The 19,541-nt window shown below is 45.1% G+C and overlaps 1 protein-coding gene and 2 non-coding genes across 5 annotated transcripts in view; 2 read left to right on the plus strand and 1 right to left on the minus strand.

The window, feature by feature from the left end:
• The window catches only part of RCSD1 (RCSD domain containing 1), a 76,588-nt gene extending 70,533 nt beyond the window's left edge, over window positions 1-6,055 (plus strand). For all 3 annotated transcript variants that reach the window (XM_063625112.1, XM_063625113.1, XM_063625115.1), the window contains one exon: window positions 4,488-6,055. In XM_063625112.1, the coding sequence (XP_063481182.1) occupies window positions 4,488-4,520 (33 nt within the window). In that variant the 3' untranslated portion in view covers window positions 4,521-6,055. The remainder of the gene's footprint in view (window positions 1-4,487) is intronic.
• An 8,482-nt stretch (window positions 6,056-14,537) lies between these two features.
• Window positions 14,538-14,609, plus strand: TRNAP-CGG (transfer RNA proline (anticodon CGG)). The gene has a single exon. It is a non-coding gene; the product is annotated as a tRNA-Pro (tRNA).
• Window positions 14,610-15,288: 679 nt separating this feature from the next.
• Window positions 15,289-15,360, minus strand: TRNAP-AGG (transfer RNA proline (anticodon AGG)). Its single transcript has one exon. It is a non-coding gene; the product is annotated as a tRNA-Pro (tRNA).
• Window positions 15,361-19,541: the final 4,181 nt, after the last annotated feature.

Genomic DNA, 19,541 nt, shown 5'->3' on the forward strand with positions numbered 1-19,541 from the left:
GAATTTTAAAACAAGATAGAAAATTGTCTGACCCAAAAGAAATAATCTCTAATGATAGAAGTACAGGTATAAGAGGAGTTGATGTGTTTAGAGGATCTCCTGGGCCCTCACATTATTCTCACTCATGCTAGATCAGGGAGAAAAATGTGTGAGTCCCAAAGACTCATCAAATATGACTGAGACCCCTGGGTTAAGTTGTTAGGCAGAGGTACTCCAGATTTCTTTAACACCTTCCATTCTAGTGCTGGGCATGGTGGCTCACACCTATAATCCCAGCACTTTGGGAGGCTGAGGCAGGCGGATCACAAGGTCAGGAGATCGAGAGCATCCTGGCTAACACAGTGAAACCCTGTCCCTACTAAAAATACAAAAAAAAATTAGCCAGGCGTGGTTGTGGGCCCCTGTGGTCCCAGCTACTTAGGAGGCTGAGGCAGGAGAATGGCATGAACCCGGGAGGCAGAGCTTGCAGTGAGCAGAGATCGTGCCACTGCACTCCAGCCTGGGTGACAGAGCAAGACTCCATCTCAAAAAAACAAAAAAACAGAAAACAAAACAAAACAAAAAAAACACTTTCCATTCTAAGTAAGCAATCTTTAGATTTAGGATCTTCTGGAACTGAGAGATTCCACCAGGTCTAGAGAAGGCAAATACATGCCCCAACCTGTTAGTCCTTTTTGAGGATGAAGTCACTGGGTCCAAGTAGTCACCTGCCAGTGGTTGCCACATCTTATTTTCAGGTTAGGAGACACCTGCCTTGCCAAGAGACCTCCCCATCTCACTGACAGCATCTTCCAATCCCGAAGGGTTGAAAAGTCATTTTGGTTGAAAAGCTAGTAGGAAAGAGGGCTGCTTCAGGGAGGCGTCAGGTAGAAGTCTTCCTGCAGGGACTCCAGGAGCTCTGGGGCAGGCTCACTGGTAATCTCTCAAGCCTTGCCACTTCCATATTCCCAACAGAGCCTTAGGCAGGGGAAGAGAATGCCCAGCAACCTCAAGAGCATGCTCCTCCCAAACAGGCAGCTCAGGTGGAGCGCCACCTGAATGGAATGAGAGGAATGCTTTTCCTCTCAGTCATCTCTGAGATGCCAAACTTTGACGCCACTTAACCCAATTGCCTAGTTTCTTTCTTTCTTTCTTTTTTTTTTTTTTGAGATGGAGTCTTGCTCTGTCACCCGGGCTGGAGTGCAGTGGCACAATCTCAGCTCAGTGGCACAATCTCAGCTCACTGCAAACTCTGCCTCCCAGGTTCAAGTGATTCTCCTGCCTCAGCCTCCCAAGTAGCTGGGATTACAAACCCACACCACCATGCCAGGCTATTTTTTGTATTTTTAGTATTTCACCATATTGGCCAGGCTGGTCTTAAACTCCTGACCTCAAGTGATCTGCCCACCTCAGCCTCCCAAAGTGCTGGGATTACAGGAGGGAGCCACCATGCCCAGCCTAGTTTAGAGAGAGAAAGAAACCAAGGCTCCAAGAGAGGACAGGAGTTGTCCATGGTCACAGAGCTCAGTCAATGTTGATATATTAGACACCTGCCCAATCATCAGAATAAACTGCTTACAAAGTACCTGTGCACGTGTGCATAATTTGTTTAATCTGGAAGAGGGCGCTGTCTCCAGTCCTCCTTGTTCCTCTTAAACCAGGTCAAGGTCAGAATCAAAATGCCTGAGTCACTAGTGCAAAAGGAATCATCAGTAAGAACAATTACAAGGTTGACCTCTTGAGTTATGGGCTTCCTCAGGCACCCATGTCTGTCCCAGGTCTTTCCTGGATCCCCCAGAGGCAGCACACACCTCTAAGCAGTTTTCTAACTCCCTAACCTAATTCCCATCTTGTTCCTCTGTTGGTAGAAATAGATTGATCAGACAAACTAATTACAGTTGCATTCATGCAATCAGCATTTAACAAGCACCCATTATCCCTACCACTATGTGAGATACTGGGAGTCAAAAGTGAAAAAGACAGAGGCATAAACAAATAACGACAAGGCAGTAGAATAAATGGGATTCTGCCCTAGAAGGGTGCTATGTGAAGCACAAAGGCTGGAGCAATTTGTTCTTCCAGAGAAAACAGGGGAAAGTTCCATAAGTACGCCAAAGGCATCATATGTGTGAAAGCACTATAAAGGGTCACCTTACTGTTAGGTTGCCCCTCACAAGTGTTTTAACATATCATACTGAAAGAAGGAGCCATCCTGGGGATTTCAATCATAGGCAAGCTGGACGTATCAAGTCACTGCACTTAGGATTCTGTTCATAAGGAAAAGTCGCCCTGGAAAGAGGGCACAGAATGAGATACAACTCTAATATTTCAAATAAATTTAGCAAGTGTTATCTGGGCGCGGTGGCTCATGCCTGTAATCACAGCACTTTGGGAGGCTGAGGTGGGCAGATCACTTGAGGTCAGGAGTTCAAGATCAGCCTGGCCAACATGGTGAAACCCTGTCTCTACTAAAAATACAAAAATTAGCTGGGGGTGGTGGTGCATGCCTGTAATCCCAGCTACTCAGGAGGCTGAGGCAGGAGAATCACTTGAACCCAGGAGGTGGAGGTTGCAGTGAGCTGAGATTGAGCCACTTCACTCCAGCCTGGGTGACAGAGACTCTGTCTGAAAATAAATAAAATAAATAAATAAATAAAAATTTATCAAGTGTTTCTCAAACACTCATTATGTATCCAGTATTGTGTAGGGCACTCAGCTATGCCAGAGACTAACTTACCCAAACAAAGACATTTGAAATGTTTGGACATCAAATCTGAGACTTTGCTGTATTAACAATAAGTACTGACTTCCTAATTGCCTGATTCAATTGCTTTCCAAGTCATTCCCCTTGGTTTCTCAACATTCGATTTGAAATTCTTTTCTCCCTGAGCTGATGAAATACATCCTTCTCTTGAGAATCCCCTCCTTTGTAACTTTGTAGTGTTAACATTGTTCTTTCTTGCTTTTCCCTCCTGGTTAACTGGCAGGTCAACAGCCTCAGTTCTTGGCCCTTATTTCTTCTCAGTTCTTTTGGGGACACACTCCCTGCATTCCCACCTCAATCATCCCTCAGACACATCAACTGTCTTTGCCAGAGATCCCTCTGTCTCTCCTCCTTCTCCCCTTTCCCACCCCCCACTCCTCCTTGACACTCCTCAGCCCCAAGCATGACCAGCGCTTTGTGGGAGCTCAATCAATAACGGAATTGTGGCCAGGCACAGTGCCTCACACCCGTGATCCCAGTATTTTAGGAGGCCAAGGCATGAGGATCGCTGGAGCCCAGGAGCTGGAGACCAGCCTGGGCAACATGGCACAACCCCATCTCTATGAGGATACCAGTGCTAGCCTTTCTTTTCTATCTCTACAATCACAACTCATTCCTAACAGAATTCCTGGTCTCCAGACTCACCCTACACATCATTGCCAAATTCCTCTTCCTATAAATACCATAGGTTGTCTGCTCTCCTATCGCAAACCCTTTGATACTGCCCACTGGAAAATGGAGTTCATGCTCCTCCACGGGCTGGGCTTTGCCACATGCCTAACCTTCACTGTCTCCATGCTCCCCAAGAGTGGGGCCTGGGCTCCAGCCAGCCTGCACCCTCCACCATTCTGCATTAGGCAAGGCATCTCCTCACCCACTCCCACAGCCTCTTTGCCCAAATGCCTGCACTGCCACCTGAAATTGCCTGCAGCCCACTTTAACCCAGCCCTCACTGGTACCTGGAAGTCCTCTCACTACACCTCTATCTTCCCCTCCACAGGCCTTTTCTGATTGCTCTGAGGACAAATGTTCCCCTGCTCAGTATAATCCATTAGGATGGTCCACATCACACTCCACCTTGTACTGTGGTTACATTCCCAAATGTTTCCATTTCTCAGCTAAAGAATTGATGGGGACGAGGCTGGAGTCCTGGTACAGCTCCTAGCACAGAAGGATCTCAAAGTAATACCTTCGGAATGACTGTTGAATAAATAGCTACTTTACTGTCCTTTTACTCAAGTATTAGTCTTTATTTTCAACTCTTTCTGTCCTTTTTCCATTTATATGCTGCCTAAGAATCTTGAGCAGTCTTTCAAGAGAGCACATTGAATGGGAATGAGTGAATAGGTAAGAGGTCAAGATAGAGGGAACTCAGGCATCAAGGGGTGGGCAGGGTCACTTAGTACTTGACAACTCAAGCTCTGATCCCTGGGTTAAAATTCTGACTTCACCACTTACTAGCTGTGTGACCTAGGGGAAATAACCTCTCTGTGCCTTCATTGCCTCACCTATGACAGAGTTAATAAAAGTACCTACCTCATATTGCTTTCATGAGGATTAAATAAGTCAATGCATAAAAAAAAAAAAAAACTTAGTCGGGCACATAGCATTCTTACGACTATCATTCTTACTATTATTCCTACTGTTACTATTATTGCCTGATCCAGCATCCCCAAGGAGGGATGCTGAGTGTCAGGATTTCCTCACCATTTTCCTAATTAATTCTTTCCTCCCCTGTTCACAGGATGACACTCCTGTCCAGGTCACTAAAATGTGAAGAACAGCTCATTGTGCCCCAGTGATGAAGTTGCTGGACACGTCTCTTTGCAAGTAGCAGCAACAGTTGTAGCAGCAGCAGATGAAGCCATTGCAGAGGCAGAATATGCTGAGTGTCTGGAGTCAGCCTGAAGACACAGGGTGGATTATTTCCTGGCCTCCACACCAAATGTTCCCTTGCAGATGGAGACTGGATCTGAGGGCAGCAGACTTTTATCAGCTTGAGTTTATGTCATTTGATGGACTTGGTTAAACAACAATAACTTACTTAAAACAATGTACTGTGGTGATGAGTCCCCAGGGGCACTGGTCAGCCTGTGGAGCCCTGGATGCTATCCACACCCACCTATCCCTGCAGCCGACCTCCGAACTGAGCTCTAATTTAGCTGATCAGATTTTGCTTGGGTAAAGTTCCTTTTTATTGTTCTAAAGTGTTTACAGTTCTCAAATATCAGTTAAAAACTAATTTTAGGTGGCCATAAACATAAAATAGAAATCCTGTAAGTTACAGAAGACCCTAAATTGTATCAAAACCCTAGAGACAACTTTTCAACTTGATCCAAATTTGAACTGGCCAACCAGTCTTTAAAACATTGGACTAGAAGAGATAATGATTGAAACATTAAAAAAAAAAAAAGTGCTCCATTTGCAGAAGCTTTTCCTGCCCTGTGGTTTTCCAGTTGGTGACCACCATGGGAGGTCGCTGGCTCAGCTCACTCCCTTCTCCCACCCTTGAGAATGTGGAGAACTCCCATGGAGAGGCAGAATGGCAGGAGGTTTCATGTCCCGCGTTGTGTCTCCTCCTGAAAGAAAAACAGTGATACCTGAATAATGCCAGCTCTGTGATTGATCCTGTGAGGATGAATTTGCATTTCCAGAATCCTTGAGCATGGATTAGATGTTTCCTGGGAGGTGACTTGAGTGCCATCATGTGCAAGCTACATAATTAAAACATTTTTCTTAGTTTCCCTGGGAAGCTTTTCTTGACTCACAGCCCAAGTTCTTCTGCCCAACACAGGAGGAGTGAGCTGCGGTCTTTAGTCTCTTCTTACTGGGTAGCTCTTGCTTTAATATTCTGTTTGGTGAGTGTAGGGGGTTCTGCAAGGGACAGGGAGCCTGACTACCCAGGCTTTGATTTATATCCTCTCCCCTCTTCATGCACTCCTGCTGAAAAATGTTAATCCAAATACACATTTAAAACTTAGGGTCGGTCCTTATTCTGATTTGAGTATTTTAATGTCTCAGTGTGCTGATTTGGTAGTTGGAAGAATTATTCTTCTGGAGGTCTGTTAGACTACATCCTACGCTGACTTCAGAAAACAGTCTCTCAGACAAAAAGGCCTTATGTCACCACTGGTACCTCAGTTTCCTCATCCCATTTACAGTTTTTCTAACTCCAGGGTAGTGTTTAGTGTTAATATTTGGGATGTATTTTTTTCAAAACTGTTTTTAAGTAGTTTGTAATTTGTAACAAACTTGTAGCCTGGTTGGGACTGATATTGTCATAGCTATGATAAACTTTGGATATTAGCAGAATTTGGGAGATGTGTGTGTCAATTATTTTGAGATCTATAAACTTGTCTGTCTCTCTATCTAGCTGGCTAGCTTGCTATCAATCTAGCTACCATCCATTTATTGACCGAGAAGTCTACCCCTAAACAATACTTGGTTTTATTTATATATGTCTTTGGGTTGTTTATACACATGCACTATCTGGGCAAGTACTTTGTGAATATGTGCATGATTGTGAGTGTGTGATGAAAAGGGCCACTTTTCTTTACTTGAGGAAGGCATGGAACAGAAAGTATGGGATTTAGATATGAAAAATGAAACTGCATTTTTCTTCTGGAGGGTCTAAACATAGTAGCAGACAAGAAAGGGCCAGTAAAAATGACAAGAATGTGACATTGTGGGACCATGGTTGTGGGCATCAAAATACCTTTCTGTCCCCCAAGTCTCCTGTTAGTCACATTATTTGGTGTATTTTGTGAAAAAAAAATAGAGGCCCCATTCCCAGGGCTTGTTCATTAATAAAGGGGGCTCTTGGCAGGGAACTCATGAAGTACAGGGACTGATTTTTGTTGGTGCTGCAGCCCCACTGCTTAAAACTCTCCTTTCTCGAAGCAACCATGATCAGGTGTTTTATTTGCATGGTTGATACTGGAACTTCTAAATTTGGGATTAAAGAAATTCATCTGTGTCTTAGGTAGCACAAAGTTATTAACAGGCCAGGAAGACCTTGTTTCTTTCAGGCTTCCTTAATGGGTTTGAAAGAAAACACGGATTCTTCTACAGCAACAGAGTTAAAGAAATAGTCATAGTCATTCTTCCACGATCTTTGTAGTCTAGCTTGAATTTCAAACCGTGTCCTTCCTTACTCCAGACAGGGAGCAAGAAAAAAAACCTGGATGCTTTGAAGGGATCTGCCACTATTTAAAAGGGGGTTAGGATTCCGTTTCAGCTGCATGTGGAACTAGGTAAGCTTCAGTGGCCTCAGAACTCCATGCCCCTCACGGAGGGCACCCTGAACAATGCCCAGTTTTTCATGCAGGTTTTGTCCTATGATCAGTTAACTACATGTTCAATAAATATATGGCAAAGAAATAAATGGGTGAAAAGGCAACCAGTTCATCATCTTCTGATTAGGTTTTCTTGATTAGGGATGTGTTTAGTACAGCTGAATGAATAAGTTCACCCAGCTGCTGGTGACAGAAACCCAACTCAAACTAGCTGATGAAAAACAGAACTATATGGATCAATGAATCTCTCCCCCTTTTTCAGTTTCATAGAACTGAAAAAAACAAACCTAAATATAGTCACCCAAGTGATGTCAGAAATCTCTCGTGGTATTGGTCTCTGCTTTCCCTCGTATTGGCCATATTCTTTTTTTTTCTTTTTTAAAAAATTATTTAATTAATTTTCCTTAATAGCTGCAGCCAAGGCTGTCTCTTTTTTCTTTTCTTTTCTTTTCTTTTCTTCTTTTTGAATGAGACAGAGTCTCGCGCTGTGACTCAGGCTGGAGTGCAGTGGCACAATCACAGCTCACTGCAACCTCTGCCTCCTGCATTCAAGCAATTCTTGTGCCTCAGCCTCCCAAGTACTGCAATTACTTTTGCACCAACCTAATAGCTCGGATTACAAGTATGCACCCCCATGCCCAGCTAATTTTTGTATTTTTTAGTAGAGACCAGGTTTCACTATATTGGCCAGGCTGGTCTCAAACTCCTGGCCTCTAGTGATCCACCCGCCTCAGGCCTCCCAAATTGGGATTACAGGCATGAGCCACCACGCCCAGCTGGTCATTTTCTTAAGCAGGTTCTTCCCAGCCTGCAAACCCAGTGAAAGGGCTTGCTCTTTCCTCATTACTGTGGGGAAAAAGTCCTGTAGAGGCTTTCCATAGGCCCTGTGTGACTCATGTGTCTATACCTGAACCAATTGTTACAACCAAGTAGATGCAGAGACTGCGTGCCCTCTCCTGGAGCTAGGAGCTAGGTGAGTCAATCCTGCACTGTCTCTACAAGGCCTGCAAAGGCGAGCAAGAAGATTCCCCAAAGTGAAATTAGGGTGCTGTTACCAAAAGAAGCTATGCTGGCAGGCAAAAAACAACAGCTGTTTCCCACAGGGCAAAACTTGAAACACCCAATTACTATCCCACTGTTGGCTTCAAAATTAAATTTTGTTTGACCCCAACTAGTTCTAGTCAAGTTTTTGCTCGATGGACCAGGTGAAAAAAGGATAAACAGAATGTATCTATATAATGCATGATCAGGTGGTTTATGAAGATGTCAAGAGCACTGAACAAAATCCAAATGCTCACATAAAATGGGATTAGGTTTCATAAGCCACCCAGGAAAATCAGTCTCATTATTTTATGTAATAATGTATTACTGTGCCCAGAGCTAAGCTGTAGCTCTAGGGGAGTACAATGTGTTTGTATTATTCTTCATTGTACACAGTGCCTCAGATATGGTAGGTACTCAATAAATATTTGTTAAATAATGAATGACTGAATTGATTTCAGAGCTGAGATGGGATTATTTTCAACAGTCAACCCTGCTTAACACCTCTTTTATCTGATAGCAGACACCTGAAATGTCATCATTAGCTTCCTTCAATATGCAAATACTTCTGAGAGAGATCATTATTTGAAGCTTCCTTTGTCATTTATACCTTGATGTGAGAAGTTTCTTGAGACCCCTCCCAGAGGGGGTTACAAAAGAGGAGCAAAGTGCGTAAAATTCTAGGGGCAGGAGACACACTTTTCTGCCTTCCCAGTTTTGTTGGGGTAACCCAGGCTCCCCACGAGCCCTGTGCTGGATGTCCTGATCACAGTGGCTATGGATGCTGACAAGAGACCATTATTCCAGTTTTGCCCGCAAATCCCAGGAGAGCTGTGGGAATTCCAGCAAAGTCCCACTGTGGTCAAATGGGGCAGGAAACTGGTTCTTTGAGACTCCTCAGAAGAGGAAGAGATGATGAATGTATTACATGCCTCAGAGGGTAAAGGAAGCCAAGATAAAACCACCCACATCCAAAACAGGAACTAAGAGATGTCTTACACACCCTCCTAATACTGAAAAGCTGTGGGGCTTCTCCATGGGAGCTGAACACCCTGCGTCTGCAGCAGCCAGAAAGACACTATGAGGGAAGCAGGATGCCGAAGGAAGAGGTCAGAAAAGGCTAGGATTCTGGGCAGGCGTGGTGGCTCATGCCTGTAATCCTAGCACTTTGGGAGGCCAAAGTGGGTGGATCACTTGAGGCTAGGAGTTCAAGACCAGCCAACATGGTGAAGTCCTGTCTCTATTACAAATACGAAAATTAGCCGAGCCTGTTGGTGTGTCTATAATCCCAGCTACTGGGGAAGCTGAGGCAGGAGAATCGCTTGAACCCAGGAGGCGGAGGCGGCAGTGAGCTGAGATCGCGCCACTGTACTCCAGCCTGGGTGACAGAGTGAGACTCGGTCTCAAAAAAAAAAGAAAGGCTAGGATTCCCCCCCAGTACTTCTGTAAGTAATATGACTCTAGTCCTTCATGATGTAGTTTTACATAGAAATTAGAGAAAGTGGCTGGGTGCAGTGGCTCACACCTGTAATCCCAGCACTTTGGGAGGCCGAGGTGGGTGGATCACCTGAGGTCAGGAGTTCGAGACCAGCATGGCCAACATGGTGAAACCCCGTCTCTACTAAAAATACAAAAATTAGCTGGGCATGGTGCTGCACACCTGTAATCCCAGCTACTCCGGGGGCTGAGGCAGGAGAACCGCTTGAACCTAGGAGGCGGAGGTTGCAGTGAGCCGAGATTGTGCCATTGCACTCCAGCCTGGGTGACAGAGTGAGACTGTGTCTCAAAAAAAAAAAAAAAAAAAAATTAGAGAAAGTTACTCTAAATTGGGTAAACCCCTAAGTCAGTTACCACACTTACCAGTTGCTTCTGTTTTAAAGAATGAGTGGGCTGAATTGCACTTTAACCAGCATGCAGAAACAAAATTCTAGAATAATTATATGATCGGTACTCAAAGGATGCATATTGCCAAAACACAGATACTCACTCCCCTCCTAGAAAATAGTAGCCTCTTCAAACAATAGGACCTCCAATACTAGTCACTCCTGTTTGACTATCTAAGGAAGCCACACGTGCTAGACAGTGCCAGGCACATCCCCATCACAGCTGCACCTGGCCTCTCGGGAGTGATACAAACAGGCTTATTGACCACCTCTGGAAGCAGAAGGGATGGAGAAGCACAAAAGGGCCTGCTTTACATTGCTTCTAATTCTGTGTCTCCATTCTACCAAGAACAAAGAAATGCAGTTTCAAGACACCTGTTTTCTTTGTGGCTTAAAAATGTTAATTATCCTTATTTTTTTCTCATTGTAAAAGCAATGCATCTTTATTTTAGAAAATTGGTGGGGGCGAAGAAAAAATTTTAAGAAGCAAATAAAAAAGTATTTTTAAGTCCACTATCCAGGGATAACTAATGTTACTATTTTATAGATATTCTTCTTTTTTTAGTGCATTGTATACGTTTTGTTTTAATTCTTGGTTGGTGCAAAATTGGGATTTTACTATATCTAATTTTCTTTTTCTTTTTTGTAACATACTCTCATGAGCATGTCTTCATAAAGAATCACAAGTTTGATCATGAAAAGATACACTTTTGTGTTAACCAGAAACATCTGACCAGAACTAGGTCTGTACAAAACAGAGGGTAATAAGATGAACAGGTAATAAGATGCCTTGGTGAAAGTGAAGGTGTCCCAGCGGAGAGCAGTTCTTTCACAATCTACATCTGAGATTCATATTGCCTCTCTGACCTCATGTACTCTCAAAACTTAAAAACAAGCAAAACCTTTTGAATGAAAAATGAAGAGGCTGAGGCAATTCCAAGAATTCATTAATAGTGATTCAATGAAGGGACTGCAAAATTCAGAGGGACACATGATCTAAACCTCATAAAAAGGATCACTGAGGGAAACCAAACAGAAATATGTTTAGTAAAACGTAGCTGAAGCTTTTGCTGGATATTGGACTAGAATCTGGAAAAAGACACAAATTTTCAGTCAGATCCAATTTTCTGTTTAAATTGGAGGAAGGCTTGCCGTGGGTGACACAAGCCTACCAAGACAACTGCCATGGCCTTCTAGTCAATTAGTACATAACCCCACAAGCAGCAAACAAGGCTCAGCATATGAGCATGATGCCAGTCTTGTGTGCCAAGTTAGCGAGAAGGTTCCTTGGAGTGGCGAACCCATGTAATTAATTGTATTCTCATTCCTAAGGACTGATCTTGCTAGACAGAGCCAAGTCTGCACCACTTAAGCCTAAATTGGGTAAGAATTCAGTGGCCAGCAAATCTTAGTTATTAAATAGTCACTGAATCCCCATTACAAGTGATTTAAATGCCCATTCACAGTTTCAATAATGTCATCCCAGAGTTATTCTAATCATCTCCTAATGGATTTACTAGTTTTCTTATTTCTTTTACTCCCTTTTATGCATCTGACCGCAAGTCAGAATTGTTGTCGTCAACAATACTTTTAACATTATCACCATTCTCAAAAGCTTTGATGCCATCAAAACCCTTAAATGAAATTAAAAGATCAAATCATGGGCTTTAAAGTTATCTAAGAGCCACTGGTCCTCTTCTTCCACGTTTCCATCTTACTTGTTAACCAGCCAAGCCAAGCTCCTTAGCACAGAATTGCATCAAGAGTTATAAAAGTGGCCAAGAATCAGTGTTTACCTCTGTGACCAGGCCAACTCTGGGAGGGTGTCCTAAGGAAATAATCCAAAGTACATGGAAAGGGTCAGGGTGAAACGGCTTACACCTGTAATCCCAGCACTTTCGAGGCCAAGGTGGACAGATCACTTGAGCCCAGGAGCTGGGAGACCAGCCTGGGCAACATAGTGAAACTCCTTCTCTACAAAAAAATACAAAAATATTAGCCAGGTGTGGGTGAACTAGCTGGGTATAGGTGGCACATGCCTGTCCCAGCTACCTGGGAGGCTGAGGTAGGAGGATCGCTTGAGCCCAGGAGGTCGAGGCTGTAGTGAGCCATGATGGCACCACTGCACTCCAGCCTGGGTGACAGAGTGAGACCCTGTCTCAAAAAAAAAAAAAAAAAAAAAAAAGTATATACACAAAATTTCAACAAAATGTTTGACACCACTTACTTATACAGTGGAAGAATAATTAAGAAAAGGATGTGCCATTATCTTGATGGGATACTATGAAGCCATTACAAACTACTAAAGGAATGGAAAAGCAGACTTGGGAACTTATTTTTATTTTTTATCCCTCTCCCCAGGCTTGGGAAGTTAAAACAACAACGAACAAAAACAAACAAAAAACCCTTGAGAGAGTATACTCAGCAAAGATAGAAGTGTCCACCTCTGTCATGTTCCACGAACATGGTGAGTGGCCGGAATGAGTCAAAGCTCCCAGGAGTGGGATACAGCTCAGGCAGGGCAGAGAGAGCCCCAGCGAAGGCACGCATACTCTCAAAGGGAAGGAGGGCGACACTTAGCTGCTCAGGACTCGCCCTAATGAAAACTCTCTCCCCAACCTTCCCCACCCTTGACCCACCCTCAAACTACCAAACAGTGTGTTAAAAGCAATATCCAGCTGGGCGCGGTGGCTCAACCCAACACTTTGGGAGGCCGAGAAAGGCGGATCACCTGAGATCGGGAGTTCGAGACCAGCCTGACCAACATGGAGAAACCCCGTCTCTACTAAAAATACAAAATTAGCCAGGCGTGGTGGCACATGCCTGTAATCCCAGCTACTGGGGAGGCTGAGCAGAAGAATCACTTCAACCTGGGAGGCAGAGGTTTGCGGTGAGCCGAGATCGCGCCATTGCACTCCAGCCTGGGCAACAAGAGCGAAACTTCGTCTCAAAATAAAAAAAAAAAAGAAAGAAAGAAAGAAAAGAAAAGAAATAAAACAATATCCAGTTCTCGCACCTTAGGTAAGTAGGAGGAAGAAAGTGGTCTCAGACAAGGAGAGGGTGTCAATAGTTTTACGCACTTCCAAACAAATAGAAGGCGTAGACAGGGCTGCCCACCTTAGACCTGGCCCCTGCATCAGCCAGCGACAGGGCTCTCTACATCGCCAGAATGGGCTAAAGAAAGGTTTTTCAGTGCTAGCTGTTTGTTCTGAGGTGTCTTCACTGCATTTCCCGTTACACTCCCCACCGGCATGAACCCTGGTCCTGACCTCCTATCGCTAAGTGTCGTCCCAAAAGCTCACTGACATTAAAAAGAAGAGAAGGAGAGAGAGAGCAAAGAGCAGAGAAGCGGATGCACGTGGGAAGCTCTCGGTTAGCAGGTGAGAGGGCAAAAGCACCACCAGGACCTGGAAGAGCGTCTGACCAGGCTACAAAGCAATGGATTCCTTTTACGCTGAACTGAAAGTAGCCTAAGAATGCAAGAGTGTTTTAGAAATAAGGGACCTCTGCAACTTGGCCACAGACTGCAAAGAGCCGGAGTGCAGGGTGGCGGGCTGGGGTCGTGAAGCGGGGGGAAGCGGTGAGAGCAGTCCGGAAAGCAGGCAAGACGAGCTAGACCCCAGGCCGGGAAACCACACCCGCGGGAGACCCGGCACTCGGACTCCCGCTCCTCTGGGCAGAAGGGCCATAGGGCAGGCTCACATTTTCTGCTGGATGGGAGGGAGAAGACCTGGCCCACTGCCACTGCCCTCTCTCCTCCAAGCTACCGAGGTACCAATCTTCTCCCCTACTCTCCAGTCCCTTTCACACGCCCCAGCCCCCAGTTCTCCCACCCTCCAGGAACTCGGGAGTTCCTAGACCAGCGCCACCGCCAGCTCCTAGGCCTGTGGATTTATGTGAGCGACTTAACATCTCTGAGCCTCAGTTTCCTCATCTGCAAATGGAGATACAATGGCACCTAGGGGATTATTACGAATATCAGGTGAGTTCAATACAAGCAAAGGGCTTAAAAGGGTGCATTATCCCCAAATGAAGGTTCGGGGAGTTAACTTAATATTCACTCCTATGGGATTTCGTCTCCCACCACCCCTTTCTTAGCCAGAATTCGGGTATACCCTTCCCTCGCCCGGACTCCCCGTCTTCATTCACCGACCCACTCGCGGAGCAGGCCCAGCTCTGCGTGCACTGACGGGCGGGGCGCCGCCGGGACCTGGCACCGGGCTGCGTCCTGAGGCGCCCTGCCCCGCCCCGCACTTTCCTCAGCCCGGGCTCCCGGGCGCCCGCCAACACTGCGACTGGAACCGCCGCGGCGAGCCCGGACTCCGGAAGGCGGCTTCCGGGAGCGCGTGCGAACGTGGAGGCCCCGCCGGCGATGGGGGGTTGGAACGGCCGGACCAGGCAAAAGCCCGTCCCTTCCTGCTCCTCCACGCGGTGGGGCGGTAAGCGCTCCGGACCCGAGGCTTAGGGAATCAGAGGACACGCAGTAGAAGGGTCGCAGGTCGTGGTTGTTCGGAACACGAGGTGAGAGGCGGAATAAGGCTGAAGGGAAGCGCTGGGAACGCTGTTGCCGAGAGCGGCTCGTTGGTCTAGGGGTATGATTCTCGCTTCGGGTGCGAGAGGTCCCGGGTTCAAATCCCGGACGAGCCCAGGCTTTTACCTACACCCAAAATTAAAAACAGATATTTTTCCCCCTCATTCCCCACATATTCCATTCAGAAACTTAAATGAAAGCATACTGGTCCCATGAGCTCAAATGTTGATCCCCTTTGTTTTTTGAAGCGAGGGACCATGTGAGCTCAATTAATACAACATATGGTTACTGTACGCCCAAGGGCAACGCATTCAAATTGCTTTGTACCATGTAAAACACACACTCTTGAAAAACGGACGCCTAGTGCGGAATCCTGTGCACGCCTTTAACTCCTCCAAACGAACAGGGGGCGTCATGGATTAGCAGGTCCCGGGTTCGGGAATGAGCATTTCTGAGGAAAGGGGCGCTCAGGAGATATCCCCACCCCCAGTGAGGGGCACTGTCGTGGATGAGTTTAAACTACGCCATAGGCAACCAAGAACGGAGCTCCCGATGGCCCTGTACACGCGCTGTACCCAGGAATAGACAGCTAGGAACAATGTTTTCATAGTACAATACTACATTACTAGCAAACTTTTTACATTTTCAAAATGAGGCCTTTTAATGGTATTTCAGTGTAGAGTGTGCTCTAAGTTTCCAAAAATCTCAATTTTGTGTTTTACTCTGACCAACCTGTATTTACTACCTTTAGTCATCTGTCCCCGAAAATATGCAGAGATTTTTACTCCAAAAACAGGGCTCGTCCGGGATTTGAACCCGGGACCTCTCGCACCCTAAGCGAGAATCATACCCCTAGACCAACGAGCCGACGCAAGTTCCATCTTACCGTCATTGTAAAGGAACGCACAGCTATTTAGTCCCGCGCCCTCATGTGGTTGTTTGCATGTTAGGATTCGATCGTTCGGTTGTGTTTGCTTTCTATAGATACCGCGTTTTCAATTTTCTTTCTTTTCTGTTTTGCTGTTTGAAAATCAGTAACACAGAAGAAAGCAAAATTGTCACTATCAGTATAATATCGACCTCTTATTTCGAAAACTATAATTTTATTTCTATTCATGGCTAATAAATGGCTATTAGTGTGGGACAGTGTCACTGTGGCAGATTCCAGACTCCCTCCGTTACTGAGTTCTGGATGTTTCATTCGTTCTCTTTCTCACTTTTCTATAATGTTAAAATCTCGGTTTCTTGCCGATATTTTTTATTGTAATATTCAAAGCCCTACGTATCTAGCCTTGTGAATTCCCATCTCTGTTTTTACTCGAAGTGTTCTCTTCAGCTGGAAAACCTGTTTGCTTTTGGACAAATCCCAAACTCTAACCTTCCCAGAAAAAGATCCTTTAACATATCAAAGCCAATTATATGTGGTAAATAACTGGGTTTCAGTCTTATCTCCTCCAACTGTATCTTCTTAGAGTGCAGGACACCTACACCAACACGGAATTCTACTGTAGAACTGGCAACCAATGTGTGATTGCTGTTCGATTGTCCCAGTGTCTTTAATTAGATATAGTAGACATGGCTTCTTAACTATATTTTAAATTCTTTTTCCTTTCTTTTTTTTTTTTTTTTTTTTTTGAGACGTTGTCTCGCTTCACCCTTTCGCCAGGCTGGAGTGAAGTAGTGTGATCTCGGCTCACTGCAACCTCCGCCGCCTCCGCCCTCCAGGTTCAAGCGATTCTCCGCCTCCCGAGTAGCTGGGATTACAGGCGCAGGCCACCACGCCCAGCTAATTTTTATATTTTTAGTAGAGGCGGGTTTCACCATGTTGGCCAGGCTGGTTTCGAACTCCTGACCTCAGTTGATCCACCCTCCTCGGCCTCCCAAAGTGCTAGGAGTACAGGCGTAAGTCACTGTGCCCGGCCTAAATTATTTATTGATTGATTGATTGATTGAGACGGAGTCTAGCTCTGTCGCCCAGGCTGGAGTGCAGTGGCACGATCTCGGCTCACTGCAAGCTCCGCCTCCTGGGTTCATGCCATTCTCCTGCCTCAGCCACCCGAGTAGCTGGGACTACAGGCGCCGGCCTCCACGCCCGGCTAAGTTTTTTGTATTTTAATAGAGGCGGGGTTTCACCGTGTTAGCCAGGATGGTCTCGATCTCCTGACCTCGTGATCCACCCGCCTCGGCCTCCCGAAGTGCTGGGATTACCACCGTGCCTGGCCCTAAATTCTTAAATACTTAGCATTGAGGCTTACCGTAAGAAAGCTAGTGCTCAGTGAATGATTCTGAATGATTACAATTTGTCCCAAATTCCTTAACAATACAAATTTTAGGTGTGTTTGTTTGTTTGTTTGATACAGGGTCTCACTCTGTCGCCCATGCTGGAGTGCAGTGGCATGATCATGGCTCACTGCATTTTAGTACTTTTGTTACCAGAAAAAGGGGTCTTCACCCAGACCCGGAGAGAGGGTTCTTGGATCTCCTGCAGGAAAGAATTCAGGGTAAGTTGCAGAGCGTAGTGAAAGAAGCAAGTTTATTGGAAACCACTCTGTTACAGAGCAGGACGTTCTCAGAAAGTAGGAGGAGAAACACCCTGTCCTTAAGTTTTTCTTATATAGTGATCTTACCTATTTAAAAGTTAGACTAAGCTGTGCCTACATACGGGTGAGCAGACAACATGACAAATTTTGTTACTCTATTGATTTAAAGAAGACAATTATTGACATTTTAGTGTGTGAATACATAAAAGCATAACTATGATTATCTTAAAGGCATATATTGTTGTGGATATTAGGATATTTGGACTTCTTGCTGTTGTAGGAGTCAGTCCTAGTTATCTTCAGGCTGTTTCCTTAATTATAAACATCCCATGACTATGGGTCGTGGCAGGCAAGGAATGTGCCTTGTTAGTCCTAAAATGGAGCCACAATTACTTAAAACAAACAGTAATTGTGAATTGTCATTCTAGCAAATAACCAACCAGATAGGAAACAAGTAGACAGAGTGACTATCCTAAATAGACCTATTCATTAATTTTATTTCATACGTCATGCATTCATCGGTTTATTCATTCATTCATTGCTCATTCTTTTTTATTTTTTTCCGAGATGGAAGTCTTGCTCTGTCACCCAGGCTGGAGTGCAGTGGCGCAATCTCAGCTCACTGCAACCTCCGCCTCCCGGGTTCAAGCAATTTTCCCACCTCAGCCTCCCGAGTAGCTGGATTACAAACGGCTGGAACCAAATGTATTTTTAGTAGAGACGGGGGTTTTGCCATGTTGGCCAGGCTGTTCTTGAACTCCTGACCTCGTGATCCCCCCGCCTCGGCCTCCCAAAGTACTGGGATTACAGGCGTGAGCCACCGGGCCCGGCCTGTTCATTCATTCTTCAACAAATATTTAACAATAAGCCGGGCGCGGTGGCTCACGCCTGTAATCCCAGCACTTTGGGAGGCCGAGGCGGGCGGATCACGAGGTCAGGAGATCGAGACCATCCTGGCTAACAGGTGAAACCGCGTCTCTACTAAAAATACAGAAAAATTAGCCGGGCGTAGTGGCGGGCGCCTGTAGTCCCAGCTACTTGGGAGGCTGAGGCAGGAGAATGGCGTGAACCTGGGAGGCGGAGCTTGCAGTGAGCCGAGATGGCGCCACTGCACTCCAGCCTGGGCGACAGAGCGAGACTCCGTCTCAAAAAAACAATAAGTACTATGTGACCGACTCCAAACTGTCAACTTTCATCCTATGGTTTGACAACAGAAAATTATAGAAAATCTAGCACTGTCTTCACCCTTCTTTGTTTTATTTAAAACTGCCCTAAACTTGAGTCTTCAGTTCTTCTTAGGGCTCCAGGAAAGGAGGGAGGATAAGAATACCTTGTACAATGTTAATAAGTTCTAGATTGCCAGGATAGTGTATTCATCAAAATCTAACTGGAAAAAAATATGCCCTGGACACCTAAGAAGTTTATACTGCTTTTCTCCTTAAAATGAGGAAGCTATAGAATATAACTGGTTAGAGAAAATAATGTAACCACTTCGGATATCTGAAAGCCTCAGTCTCAAGAAGTCTCCCTGCTCTCTCTCTTTTCCCTTTTGAATTTACTATAGCTATTATCATTTTAAGTTTTTTCCCCCCAACTTCTACTTCTATCTAATCATTAAAAAGGAACTGGTCTTTTACTCGGCAGGCCAAATACTTGAATATCTCATTTGACTGTCATAACAATGATGCAGAAAGACTGACAATAACAAAACTCAGAATATTGATTGCTTCATTGACAGTGGGAAATATCCCTATTTGGTAGGAGGAATGCCTGCGCTATCTGTCCAGGCACACGCTTCCCTAGAATTAGGTCCTCGTGAAGCAGATATAGTACACAGATGGTTGCAGGGCCCAGGAAGACAGCGTATCTTGAGGAAAATTTTATCCTAGCTACAGTGAATTTAGAAATCTGGCAACACAGCCTTCTCCTGTAAGAATTAACACCTCCCTAAGGACCCTTTTACCCTCATTCCCCCAATTTGGTGTCTCTGTGCCCAGGGGAAGGAGACACTAGAACTCTAATTTTCCAATTTTCAAAATTTTCTAGCAACAATGCTTCTGGATTAAGACATTCTTTGTGAAACTGATTTGGCTTCAGGCAAATCTTTGTCAAGGTGGCCTGGGATTCCTTTTTGAATCTATCTGATTGTTATCTGCGAGGAGTCAAATTCTCAGAGTTCCTGGGACACCACCCACATTCCAATTTTCTTCTGGCAACAGATCTTGAAGACAAAGATGGACAGGCTAGAAATTGGGACTCTTTCTCTTGATTATACTTCTCATCCAACTTATACCCAGGCCTGTAATTCTTTTCGTGAAATGTCTCTCAAATCCTGTCTTCTCATCCCCACTATCAATACCTTATTTCCTGCTCTCTTCATTCTTGCCCTGCTGCAGTGGTTACCTTTTTAAAACACAGATCTGAACTTCTTACACCCGTTTCACCACTCTCCACTGCCTCCAGAAAAAACACAACTCAAGGCTCTTCAAAATACGACCGCAACCCCCT

This window comes from Symphalangus syndactylus, chromosome 12 (assembly GCF_028878055.3).
Source record: "Symphalangus syndactylus isolate Jambi chromosome 12, NHGRI_mSymSyn1-v2.1_pri, whole genome shotgun sequence".
NCBI lineage: Eukaryota > Metazoa > Chordata > Mammalia > Primates > Hylobatidae > Symphalangus > Symphalangus syndactylus.